At 33.8% G+C, this 14258-nt stretch overlaps 1 protein-coding gene across 9 annotated transcripts in view; it reads right to left on the bottom strand.

Annotated features, from left to right (window-relative positions):
• N4BP2 (NEDD4 binding protein 2) overlaps positions 1-14258 on the bottom strand; it is an 83988-nt gene that overhangs the window by 14534 nt on the left and 55196 nt on the right. For 6 of the 9 annotated variants that reach the window (XR_004912395.2, XM_036076900.2, XM_078068531.1 and 3 more), the window contains 5 exons: positions 13632-13717; positions 13079-13124; positions 11622-11818; positions 8609-8727; positions 5145-5283 (listed from right to left, as the gene is read on the bottom strand). Coding sequence is in view for 8 of the 9 variants with exons in the window: in XM_036076900.2 (XP_035932793.1) it covers positions 5145-5283; positions 8609-8727; positions 11622-11818; positions 13079-13124; positions 13632-13717 (587 nt within the window). In the remaining variant the exon portion in view is untranslated. Of the gene's footprint in view, positions 1-5144; positions 5284-8605; positions 8728-9288; positions 9426-11178; positions 11196-11621; positions 11819-13078; positions 13125-13627; positions 13718-14258 lie in introns of those variants that run through there. The other 3 variants (XM_036076902.2, XM_078068535.1, XM_078068536.1) reach the window with 3 other exon arrangements.

The following is a 14258-nucleotide window of genomic DNA, read 5'->3' as shown; positions in this document are numbered from 1 at the left end:
AAGTAGGCTTATGCGGCAGTTTTCAATCAGCTGACTACTACCAACTAGCCACTATGGTAGTGTCGACTTTTGAGTTTATTAAAAAATCATCCATCAAGTAACTGCTATTCAAAATGGACCCTTAAACAAGCAAAAGTAACTCTAAAACACAAAGTAAATGAAAATAATAACTATGCCTCAATACTTCCCACCAAATAGAAAACTGCATGTTTCTGAAGATGTCTCTAAAATATCAAAAGCTGGTGTTTAAAAAACAGTAAAATATAGTTACTTCTATATCCAATTTGGTTTTTCATTTATCCCACTCCTAAAGTGCTATTTGCAGAAAACTGCTTGCAAACAGCAATCTGATATATTTCTTAGGCTGTCACTGGGCGGGGGGAGGGTGGGGGGGGTGGGAGTGGGGATTAATTATTATGATTTAAGTGGATTTTCTTAAAAGCTTAAAAGAATTCCAAGTATCAGGTGCCATACCAAGTAATTTAATGAACATTTTATGAAAACTCAATCCCAAAATTCCTCCAAAAATATAATCTTCAATTTCTTAAACAAATCATGCTTTTCTGATACAATTAATTGAAAGCAAATTAAATAGTGTAGCCTGTTAAATTCCTAAAAGCTGAAAACTGTCATTAAATTAGAAATATTACGAAAGATTATAATTATAATGTACTCTACAATACAGTCTTTAATAAAATGCCACTTTAATTTTTTAAGGTAATATCATTTGATATATATTAAATATTATGTTAAAATTATATGTATGTGTTATATAATACATATATCACTAATTGACCATTTTTTCAAATTTTGTACCTATGAGTTGAGTTCCGAAGTCACAAAAGGTTGGGAAAAAAACTGGTCTAATATATAATAGTTGACTGTATAATCTTTTTACTGATTACATTTTATTTATTTAACCCCTAGAATTCAAGAGGTTTAAAATGAGTTAAAGAATAAAATAAAGGTATCACCATACTCCTAACTCATTATCAAAGTCAAAAATTTGTAAATAGGGGCACCTGGATGGCTCAGTCAGTTAAGTGGCTGATTTCAGCTCAGGTCATGATTTTAGGGTCCTGGAATCGAGCCCCAAGTCAGGCTCTGCACTCAGTAGGGAGTCTGCTTCTCCCTGCCCCTCTCCCTGCCCCTCCACCCACTCAGGCTCTCTCTCAAATAAATAAATCTTAAAAAAAATCTGTAAATATATACAGTTGATTTACTTTTACAACAAATACCCAACCTATTTTATGAAAGAATACAAGGCTCTCTCTCACATGAGAATATTCATAGACCTACACCCTTCTGTCACTCTCACCAGTACTTAAGCACACGCTTGTTTCATATTAATGTTTAAATATTCTGAGTATATGGTTTGCATCTCTGATAAAAATCAAAGATTTTGCAAGGAGGGGATAATAAAAATGCTTTCTATGACTTTTGAAAAGCCACAGTGCTTAACAGAATGAACATAAATATTTCATAGCATTACAGTCTCTGTTGGTGTTCATACTAAAAAATACAAAGCACATTTGGTTCTCTGGGAAGAGACCTTTCATTTCTTATTCTTAAAAAAGAAAAAAAAAACAGTATATAATGAGAAATGCTTTCTCAAATAGCTACTCTTTCAAAATGAAACCACGATTTATTTTTATATCCATTTCATAGTGATGTGGTTTATTACTATAACCCCATTAACAAGGGCCAAGTGAAATACAGGCTTCCTAAGAATTCACCTAATCAGTGCCACTTACTCTCTTGAAAGTATGATGTACTATAATACCAAAACCATTTCCTATGGTAATAAACTTGTAAATTTTATTGAAGGCTAAAGGGAAAAATAGTAGTATTAACAAAACACAGTTTTAAATGCTTCTTGAAAATAGATAAATCAAAATATTACTGGTACCATGATACCCCCCCCTTTAATATCTGTGGTCCCTTAGGGTCCTAGGATATCAAAAACAGAGTATTCTGTTCACAAATCTTAAAAAGAGTATTCTGTTCACAAATCTTAAAATAATTTTTATCAGTGTTAGGATACCTGCCTATATTTTGTGGAAAAGGCTAAGAATAATTTCCAGAATAACTTAAAAGTCTACATTTTGGCCAATGTTTACATAACTCACAAACTCTTTTTTCTTATTTGAGCATGTTCCAATCATCTCCCATTTTGAGCAAGCACACTTTCTCCCCATTACTTCCTCTATCACCATAATGACCTACAGTGCCTTCCTCTATTATCGTAAGTAGGCTTATGCGGCAGTTTTCAATCAGCTGACTGACTGAAATTTTCTTTCAATAAGAAAGAAGAAATAATCTTCATTACCAAGTTGGCCTTGATGGTCTCATCATCATCTTGTATCCCCTTTGCATCTTATGAAATACTACACCTATCTATCCACGATGAACACAGGCATGTACGGCACTAACAGATCACATGAGTACAAAATTTAACTGAGTCCTATATGTGAACAAAGCGATGGTGAAATATCCAAAGAAAAAAGGGAGCATACAAGTTATCCCTGGTGGTCTTAATTAATAAGTAAGAAGAACAGGATAATGAAGGTCTGTAAAAAAAAGCCTAAAGTTAATACAAAATTGATATATAAAATCAATTGTGTATCTATGCATTTGCAATGTTCAATCCAAAAATAAAACAATTTCATTTATAATAGCATTAAAAAGAATAACTCAGAAATAAATTTAACAAAAGACATGCATAACTTACACTCAGAACTACAATATAAAACTGTTGCAGAAATTAAGATCTAACTAAATTGAAATTCATGAACTGGAAGGCAATATTGTTAAGATGGCAATACACCTCAAGTTGATCTACAGACTCAACACACTCCACATAAAAATTCCAGCTGGATTTGAGGCACCTGGCTGGCTCAGTCAGAAGAGCATGCGACTCTTCATCCTAGGGTTGTGGTTGTGAATTCAAGTTCCATGTTAGGTGTACAGATTACTAAAATAAATAAACTTAAAAAAAAAAATTCCAGCTGGCTTCTCTACAGAAATTGGCAAGCTGATCCCAAATTCACATGCAACTGCAAAGGGACCAGAAGCAGCAAAACAATCTTGAGAAAAGAATATAGATGGAAACTCACACTTCCCAATTTCAAAACTTACTACGAAGCTACAATAATCAAGGCAATGTGTAACTGGTATGATGACAGGCATACAGATCAATGGAACAGAACTGACAGTATAGCAATAAACTTAGAGTCAATTCATTTTCGATAAGGGTGCTAAGAAAATTCAGTGGGGCAAGAACAGTCTTTGCAATAAGTGGATCTGTCACAACTGGGTATCGACATGCAAAAAGAATGAACCTGGACCCCTATCTCACACCATATACACGAATTAACTCAAAATGGATCAAAGATCTAAATGTAAGCACTAAAATCATAAAATTTTAGAAGAAAACATAAAAACAAAAACCAAAAAAATAAGAAAATATAGAACATAAAAAACAAAAAAACTTCATGACCTTGGATTGGCAATGGTTTCTTAAACAGGACACCAAAAGTACAAGCAACAAAAGAGAAAAGATAAATTGTACATCATCAAAATTAAAACTTTGTGTTTCAAATGAAAGACACCATCAAAAAAGTAAAAAGACAACCCTCAGAATGGGAGAAAATTTTGCATATCACATGTCTGATAAGGGACTTGTCTAGAATATAAAAAGGACTCCTATTACTCAAGAATAAACATTTTAAAGGGGCACCTGGGTGGCTCAGTCAGTTGAGCATCAAACTCTTGATTTAGGTTCGGGTCATGATCTCAGGGGCATGAGATGGAGCCCCATGTAGGGCTCCACACTCAGCAGGGAGTCTGCTTGAGATTCTTTCCCTCTGCCCCTCCCCTTGCTCCCGCTCACATACATACATGCACACTTTCTTTCAAATAAATAAATCTTCAAAAAAAAAAACCCACAAAAATAAAAAAACACTTTTTAATGGGCAAAGAATACAAATAGACATTTCTTCAAAGAAGATATACAAATGACCAATAAGCACATGAAAAAGTGCTCAACATCACCAGTCATCAGGGATGCAAATCAAAATGACAGTGAGATAATCACTTCTTTATTAATCATTTATTTCCTGTTTCCTGATGCTTTGACATCTGGGTCCTTGCTAACCCCTAGAGAGAAAGTACCCCCAACCCTGGGGTTGTCTAATTCCTAGAGAGAGCAAACAACTCATCTGCTAACATATCTTATATATGTAAACCAATCTCGAGCCCATATTCTCAACCACTTCCTTTATGGGGTTCTCACCCTCAGGGCCACCGTCCACATTGCCTAATCACCTACACCAGATATGAGAAAACCAGGGACAGTTCCTATACTCCAGAGCCTGCTGAAACTGTTCAAACTAGCCAATCCTTAACCTGGTTGCACTGCCTCACCCATTCCTCTCCACAGAAACCACAAAAAACACTCTTGCCCACATTTCCCCTCTGCTCTGTCTCCTGACTGACTCTAGTGCTTCTCCATGTGGCCCTGGGTGGTAAGCCATGCCTCCCGTTTCTAGAGATCTGTGAGTATAATAAATTTCTTCCTTCATAACATTTCCATGTCTCAGTATCTTACCATACCTGATTAAAACAAATCCCAGGTACCCTTAAGACAACTTCATACCCACTAGGATGGCTATAATCAAAATGACAAATATTAACAAGTGTCAGAGACGATGTGGATAAATTATAATCTTCATACATTACTGGTGGGAACATAAAATGGCACAGCCATTTTGGAAAAAAGTTTGGCAGTTTCTCAAATGGTTAAAAATTTCTGCCCACATATTTAACATATTTACACCTAAAATCCACCATATTACCACTGCACTGCTATTCAATTAAGCCTCATACTCTACTGTATAGAGCCTATACAGAAAAAGTTACAGAAATTTAAGTGCTTGCCATACACAATGACATTGAAGAAAAAAACATAATCAGCTATAAATTCATTATTTTGAGCAAACAGATATCCTAAAATCAAATATACTATTGTTGGTTAAATTTCCAATCCAGTTAAAATGGTGAGAAATAAGCATAAAATTATACCAACAAGCCAATTACATTTTCATATACAAGTATTTACCATTATAGTAAAAATAACTCCATACCTTTTTCTCCCTAGACTTCTGTGTAGTATGAGAAGTGACATTCTCATTTTGGTGAACAAACTCTTGCGCTACAACTGTTTTTACAGGGTCTCCTTCAAGAACACAGTTTAGAAACTGAACTGTGTGTTCTAATGAATAGCTGTAGAGAGTTACAGATATAATGTTACTTAAAAAAATAAAAGTTATATGAAAACAGTAACATAAGCAATCCTTCAAACACTGGCTTACTTCTAAGTTTTAAACATTGACATTATATGCTCATTATGCATCTCAAAGACTCAAGAATGACCAGAAGGAAACTATTAAATAATAGCTCTCAAAAACTAATTTTTGTGAATGAAGACCAAAGGGTAACATGAATAATGAATTCATTTTCTGATCTTTTATTCCAGGTAGATTATCCACAACAAATCTTACTTTCATCTCATCACCTATATTTCTTAGGTCCCTTGTTGGTTCACACATGGTTTCAGTTTCCTTCAAACATCAAACACAGACAATATATCTTTAAACTGACATTTTTATTGTGTCAAATTTCACTTTTTACTTAAACCATAAGGTTCTAGTCAAAGAAATTCTAAGCTGTGATATAGAAAGGAAAAAGTAAAACACTATCTTACCCCTCACCCCTAATTATTCAGGCATATTTTCATGGTGATTCTATATATATGTAATATCAAATTCTACAAATTGACAAAGACTTAAAACACTCATGTTCCAATTTCTAAAGAAACTCATTCCAAAGCAAATTATAAATGATATTATACTGCTATTATTTCAGGCTGTTTATGCTTCTGATCTCTTCCAATGACTACATAATGAAGAGCTGACCACAAAGGAGTATTTGTGAAATGTGATAAACAGTGATCCAAAGTATTGTGATATTTAGCTATTCTTCAATTTAGTAGAGACAACCCTTGATGGAGAACCATTTTGGGGACTACCACTTTAGCCCTCTGATATTGCTACCTCAGATATGATCAACAAAGAGAGGTTCCTAGGGATTGGAAGCTAACAGCAATTACCATCCTAAATAGCCCTAAAAATCACAGGCTTGCTTACTCTTGGGGCTGGAAGGCAGTATCCACCATTGGTAGGGTTAAAGGGAGGATGGCCCTGGAAGATTATACCACAGGCATATATATAATCAGTAACTGAACCCACCTACCCTTCTGAAGGGTGAAGGTGAAGCTACTGCTAACTGAAAAAATTATCCAGCTGCTGACAAACAAATGGAGGCAACTGACCACCTACCCTGAAGGGCCTGACTGACCCCCATCACTCTGGGCATCCCCAGGAAGGACTCACTCAGTCCCCCTTACCTTGCCCAGGGAACCACAACTCTGGGTTGTTTCACATCAGGCCATCTTGTGCCAGGTCCCCATAAAAGAGAGTTGCCGCCATATGCCAGTGACACTCTCCTAATCCCCATCCCCTTGGGAGATTTTAACACGTAACTCTAAGAAAACAGCCGGTTAGATAGCAAAAATAAGTAGGGAAATTGTTTATTGGAATAACACCATTAAAAACTTGATTTAAGTGACATGTTTAGAACTCTACATACTTAGCAGAGAATATTCTTTTTCAAAAGCACTTTCGTGTAATATCTGTTAAAACTGATCAGGTATAAACCACAAAAAAAATCTTAAATTCTAAAAAGAACTCTTCAGGCCACATTCTTATACCTCAATACAACAAAATAAAATAAACAATAGTCCTCACTCCACCTACCACCAAAACCATCAAACCATTTAGAAAATTAAACACTCTTCCAAAAAAAAAAAAAAGCATATTAAAAATTTTTGGGTAAATGAAAAATTTTTGGGTAAATAAAATCAATCTGATTAGAGATTATTTTTAAAATAATGAAAATGAGGCACGTCTAGGTGGTTCAGTCGGTTAAGCATCTGCCTCCAGCTCAGGTCATGACCCCAGGGTCTTGGGATCAAGCCCCAAGTCAGGCTCCCTGCTCATCAGCTGGTCTTCTTCTCCCTCTTCCTCTGTCCCCTCCCCCTGACTCGTTCTCTTTCTCTCTCTCTGTCTCAAATAAATAATCAAAAAATAAAATAAAAAAATAAAAATACTGAAGAAAATAATTTTATAATATTGGGGTAGGACACACTTCCTAAAATGACATTAAACTTGGAAACCATAAAGGAAATGATTTTCTGATAAAACATATGAATTAAAACATGCATATGCCCAAAGAGACTATACTAGGTTAAGCGATAAGTATCAGGGTAGAAAAATAATAATAATCTATAGAAACAAAGATAACTACACATAATATATAGTGAGTTCTCACAAATGTCAAAAGAAATACAAAGAACCAAATAGAAAACAGACAAAAAGTATTTAGTAGAAAAATAATGAAAAAGGCTCAACCTTCCTAGTAATCAAGAAAATTAAAATTTAGGGCACCTGGGTGGCTCAGTCGATTAAGCATCTGCTTCAGCTCAGGTCACGATCCCAGGGTCCTAGATTGAGCCCCGAAATCGGGCTCCCTGCTCAGTGGGGAGTCTGCTTCTCCCTCTGCCACTCCCCCTGCTTGTGCTCGCTCTCTTGCTCTCTCTCAAAAATTAATTAATTAATTAATTTTAAAAAAAGAAAATTTAAATTTAAACAACAATGAACTATTTTACCCATTGGGATGGCAAAAATCTTACAGATTCTTAATACCCAGGGTGGGTTACACTATCAGTACATTTAACTAATACAGAAAGCCTCTCTCTATATAGCTAATATGTATATATATATATTAGCTGTAAAAATTTTCAATGTGCACTCTGAACCAGCAATTTCACTTTAGGAACTAGTGTACAATAGCCTTCATCCATGTGTGCAAAAATGTATGTTCAAGGAGTCTTAGTGGGCAACATGGTCTCCAATTTTTCTTGCAGTCAAAAAGCCCATCAAGAGGAGCATGTTCAAATTATAGTACTTTTGGGGGGGAAAACATCCATCTATGGGAATGACAACAGGGAAGGTTTTTTTACGTGCCTTTTTTGTTTTTGTAAAAAAGAAAAGTTGGAAAGATTGGAAGAATACATTTTATATCTGGATTTTTATAATAAAAATGGCCATTAGGATGGAAAATAAATATATAAATCTTTAAAAAAACACTTTATGATTACTATGAAATACTCTATGGACTTAAAAAAAGCGAATTACTAAGAATGGACTAGAAAAATAAATACCAACAAAACTACAAAACAGTATATAAAACAACCTATTTTTGGTGAAATATGTATTTATATGTAGACACAAAAGCAAACAGATACATATGTAAGCACATACACATTAGTGGACCATGAACCAATTGCCAAAACCTGCTCACTTGCTATATTATGTACATTGCACTTAAATGGTTTATAATATGCCTATATGACTTGTTATCAGAAAAATTAAAATGATATACTTTCAATGGCATCATAATAGAACCTACAGATAATCCTATCACTTACTTGTGGTCCTTGAAAATGTCCATCAGAAAATTTTGGTTAATGGCTGGAAATATCTTAAAGAGCTGCTTCTCCTTTAGTTTAGTGGCACAATCTTTTTCAAACATAAGTGCCTCCCTTTTCTAAAACAAACAAAAGAGACAAAAATCATCCTTCAGACAGAATTTATAAAACTAATTATGCTGATCCATAAGCATGGTTATTTTGTTGCAAAAAGATTAGTCATTTAAAGCAATCACAGACTTTCTTCACTGATTAAAGACTGAAATTAGTAATATAAGTATTCTTGCACTATTTATTTATATCCCATTTTTTGCAAAGTATTTGAAGCTGTTCATTTATATACATACACAATCACACATATATACATAATGTGTGCAAGTGTATATAAATATATACATACTCTCACATATACACACCCAGCACGTTCAGTCGTATTATATAAAAAAAGAAGATGAAAATATAGATATATAAACAGGATATAAATAAATGAAGAAGTCAGAGTAGAGAAAATAAAAGGAAGACTATAGGATAAAGCTAGCAGGTAACATTAGTGTATAAATGCATGCCATAAAATCCTGTACAATTGCTAAAGGTGGGCCACAAATTCAGTTCTGAGCTTCTTAGTGGCCAAAGCAAAGGGGGAAACAAAGATTCTCAGTGTCCATAAAATAAAAACAAACCAGTTGCTCAGGAGAAGTACAGCTTTTTCTGGCACTGAGCCCTGAGAGAAATTTCTCCCATGGGTCCTCAGAAAAGGGACACTGGGTGATGCTGTGAACAACGTCCTCATAAACATATTCTCCTCAATGGGCAGAAACTACAATGTACAAATGAGTTGCAAATTCAGGTTGACGAGAAAATCTTAAAATTCACAATTTTAAAAATTTTCACAAACATATTTACTCCAAAATAACTGTATGAGAACTGCCACTGATTGTTATTTTTTCGTAAGTCATAATGGGATCAGTTGAAATTGCCAAACTAAAGAACTTTCCTAAAATGTGCTTTTTAAATTCTAACCTAGGATTATGGTAAACATTCTTAAAGTTGATTTCTAACTCTAAGACAATTTGTTGACACTGTGATGTAAGTACATAATATTTTTGTTTGCTATGAAGCTGCTAATGTTTGAAAAATAACGTCCTATACAATTGCAAAGGTGACTCAAAAATATAAAAATTACAATAATCTAGGACAACCCTAGAACAGTTATTGCTTTTGAAGCCTAGGTCACCTAGTATCTAGGTCATTTACAACACCAAACAATAAGAGAGAGTCCACAATAGGTGATAATCTGACCAGTAAAAGAAGACTGGTAAAGCTAAACACATCACACATCACAAGAGTAATGGAAACAAGCCACCTCAAGAATTAAAAATATTTCATGTTTTATTTAAGATACACATTATAATCTGAACTTACTAAAAAACTCAGGTCATAGAGTTTCTAAACTACAAATTCTAAGGTCTCATGACTGAAAACTCATGACCTTAATCATCTTAGAATTATTCTACTCATATATTATGCCTAATGTTTATCTTATAACTTTGCTTAAAAAAATACAGTGTATTTCTCCTTTGGAGACAAAGAGTGAAAAGAAAGCATCAAGAAATTCTCTTACTGAGGTTCTACCTAAGAAGTATCCTTGGGACAAAATAAGTACAGCTTCTATTACCCAACCCACAGAAAGATAAGCAAAAATCACTGATAGAAAAAAAAAAATGCATTAAGTTGGGAAATCAAAGATACTCCTCTGTTCACTATTATACTGAGAGATTAAAAGGCAGATTAGAATCACAAAGTTAAGTTTCAGTAGTAAAAAAAAAATGGCAGTTCAACAAAAGGTGTCACACCATTTGGGCGTAAGTTCTAAGATTTCCTTATTTTTTTAAGAAAATGCATTTCTCCAATTTATTACACATATAAATGAGGATATTTGAAACAACACTACATTATAAGACCCTACCAAAGAGATTGGTTCCTTAGGTTATGTAAACATGCAAAAATGGTAGCATGTTTCCAATTAATTAACAAGATAACTGGGGAAAATAAATATGAAGGTGGAGGAATTCCATCATTCTTCCTATGCCCCATTCTATGTATTTCAGCCAAATGTAAAGGTGCTCCTTTGGGTAGTCAAATGAGTAAGAAAGAAAGTAAAATGTTTTAAGATCACCATCTAAGAATTATTTCTTTTCTTTGAGAATTGGACTAAATAACCTCTAAGTTCTTCCCCTTTTTGATTTCTGAAATTCTCTAATACTAATTTTCAGAATTCAAAAAAAGGCTAAGAAAGGCAAAAGAAACCAAATTCACTTATGGCTTCATAAAATTTGATATGGTGAATAAGAAACAAAAATAAAGTTCAAAATAAAGTTTCTATTTGAACATGTTTGATTAAAAAGTTAGAAAAAGAAGAGTACTTAATTTTTTTTAAGTTTCTAAATTTTTCTCTAAAAAACTCTGTTTTGGGGCGCCTGGGTGGCTCAGTTGGTTAATGTCCCACTCTTGGTTCTCAGCTCAGGTCTTGATCTCAGGGCCATGAGTTCAAGCCCCACGCTGGGTTCCACGCTGTACATGGAGCCTACTTTAAAAAAAAAACTGTTTTGAGGTTGGATACTTCTTTAATAGCAAGAAAGACATTTCTTTTTACTAATTTATGAATAAAATTATCTTTAAATGAAAAATCTTTCATGTTTTTCAAGAATTAAAAAATTATAGAAATAAATGCTAAAAGTAAAAAAAAAAAAAATGCAGCTCAATCACCTGCAAAATTAAATCTAAAATAATGGTTTAACACAGACTGGCTTATTGTTATAGAATATCAACTAATCTCCCAGAAGCAAAAAATTCCAGCTTCAAACTTCGAAACAGTTTCAATTTTAACATTAATTTCAATCAGTTAAATACAGATTCCAGACTAGGAAATACAGAATCAAATGAAAATCACAGAGTAAACATACAATCAACCTAGAGTCAGAGGCAAAAGCTTAATAGTTATACCATCTCATACCAAAGCATGTTTTTCCTGTAAGGCAATTTCTTCTGACATTATTTCTCTGAGTGATACTTTTTTAGTTTGAGTGTTCCAATGATCCAATAAGGGTAGCATTTCAGGTGCTGCTAAAGTCTTCAGTAATTTTTTGCCTGTTCTCTGAGATGATTTTTGTTCAGGATTCTCGAGACCAATGTGCCCAACCAGGGAAGGATCTACAAAAGCAGTATAAATAGTATCAGGCCCTCAACAATAAACAAATTAAGCATTACTCATTCTGTTACAACTACCTCAGAAGGACCAAAGAAACATGATTTTTTATTTCTAGCTTATAAATATAACTCTGAAGTTTCAAAATATATCTTCACATAATTGCAAGCAAGAATATGTATAAATGTAGGAATATCTCACATGAGCAAGGATCCGGGTATCATTGCAAATCAACTCAATGGTTCCCACTCTTTTTCACATCGCACGGACACAGAAAAACCGGCACACATACACTGGTAAACAAAGGGAGTTTTGGCCAGGTGGAAGCAACCAGCTAGAGCAGCTCTGCTCAGCTCTGCTCAGCCACTCCAAGGACTGAAAGGATCTATATTTTAGCAAACCCATAAACCCAATAGAGGCACACAACAAATATTAAACAAATGATATTCAACATAAGGAAGAAACTGAACATTCTAAGGAGTTCACAGTAACGAGATTTAATGTATAGTATTTCAGCATCTCGGTATCAGCACATTTTGATATACTCCTTAGCTCTCCCGGAGAGTGAAGACAGCAGATACTGCCATCCCCATAACTCTGATACCCTTTCAGTACCTCTAGCTCTCAAATAGCTTTAGTTCTTGAAGCTGCAACTAAAGCATACCCAAAGAACCTTCAACCTGGAGTCCTGGTGTGGAGTGGACACAAGAGGCATCTGAAGGAAATGTGCACAATAGGAGGCTCCCGTTAACAGCTCTGCCACCCTGCACTAATCACTGAGGACAATGCTACCCAAAAAGTCTTCTAGAATCAAATATTTCAATTTGGCAGATGTTCCAAAAGCAGGCCGACGTTTGTGCTCTAATAAAATTAACATCAGTAAAAATTTCGAATAACCAAGTTAACAGTTGAACGATGCTCTCAATCAGACACATGAACATTTTATTGCTCTCAAACCAGAAGTTTTCTTTCATTCAGAGCAAAATCTTAAACAGGAAACACCTTGTTATATGTATTAGAGCACACCTAAGGTGTTCCACTGTACTCATGAAAGTAATTAATCATAGGCGCTTTTTAGTTCTTCTAGTTTTATTTTATGTCAATATTAAATGTTAAATATTTTAAAAGAATTTTTATTTGCAAATCAAAATTCTTGGGTAACATATTTTGTGGAAGTACATTTAATAATGAGTTAAAATTCATACACATACACCAAGTTTTGACATCATGACAGGAACATCAGAAGTAAAAAGTATGTGCTTTACCTCGCATAAACTTGCCACAGGATACCTCTTCTTGTCTTTGTCGCTCCTAAACACAAATGCAGAACAGGGGATTCGCAAAGGAGGGTGCATTAGAAAATAAGATTATATTATTTTTCTCTAGAAATCACTTCTTGTAAAACTATCAATCATTCTTGCTAAATCTAAGTAAAACAAAATTAGATAAGATTATGAAGTATGACTATATCAATATATTTTTCCACTTATAGAGCTCTTAGGCTTTTTTTGTTTTGAGACTGTTTTTGAAATTTAATCAGTCAGCACTGCAAGTCTTTAGAGAATAAAAAACTATTTATGATTTTTCTCTTAAAAAAATTCAACAATCATATTGAGCTCCATCATCAGTTATATAATTTGGCCAGTCTGGTAATAATCTAAAACATTGGAAAGAGAAAAAATATCACTTATCTGTTTATTGGAAAAAGTTCATTCTCTCTCAAAGTCAAAATTCAATAGAATTCTTTCATACAACAGATTTTATTAAGAGCAAAGGTGAACACAAAAGGAGCTCATCATAAAAAAAAAGCCTACCAACCATTACAGATTCTTTCCATTTCTCATGAATCACTTTAGCCAGATTCAGATCTATATGAACAACACAATCCTCAACTGTTAGAGACCCTTTGGAGGGGGGAAAAAAGAAAAGAAAATATAATCATTACTCATACATTTTCAGAAAACATACTCAACCACCTTATGTATCATAAAACTAATTTATATTATTAATTACTAATCTATATTTTTAGTTCTAAATCTCTTGGAATATTTTTGTTTATGTACTATGTCACTGTTTTCACACTTCCTGGCAGGTGCAATTATACAATGCTTCATATATTTAAGTTATTCATGTCCATTAGTTTAAACGTATATATTCGTTTCCACTAGTCAAGACTTTTCAAGAAGTGTGTTCTATGAAATTAATCTTGCCTTAAGTACATCTGGAGTAGCACTACAGATTCAAAAAGGTTCATCTGTGCAAATAAGTATGAAGTAAATACCACAGAAAACTTTCAATATACGCATGGGATGAACACAAACTCCATATAAATACTATTTCTTTAAATTACATTTTTTTAAATCCTCTACAAACGAATGTGTCAAAAATAAGGTAGGCAACACAAATTACTTTTACATTTCAGTTAACATATGACATAATTTTAAA

The sequence above is a fragment of the Halichoerus grypus genome, chromosome 3 (assembly GCF_964656455.1).
Source record: "Halichoerus grypus chromosome 3, mHalGry1.hap1.1, whole genome shotgun sequence".
NCBI lineage: Eukaryota > Metazoa > Chordata > Mammalia > Carnivora > Phocidae > Halichoerus > Halichoerus grypus.
This window is presented reverse-complemented; position numbering and strand designations above follow the sequence as displayed.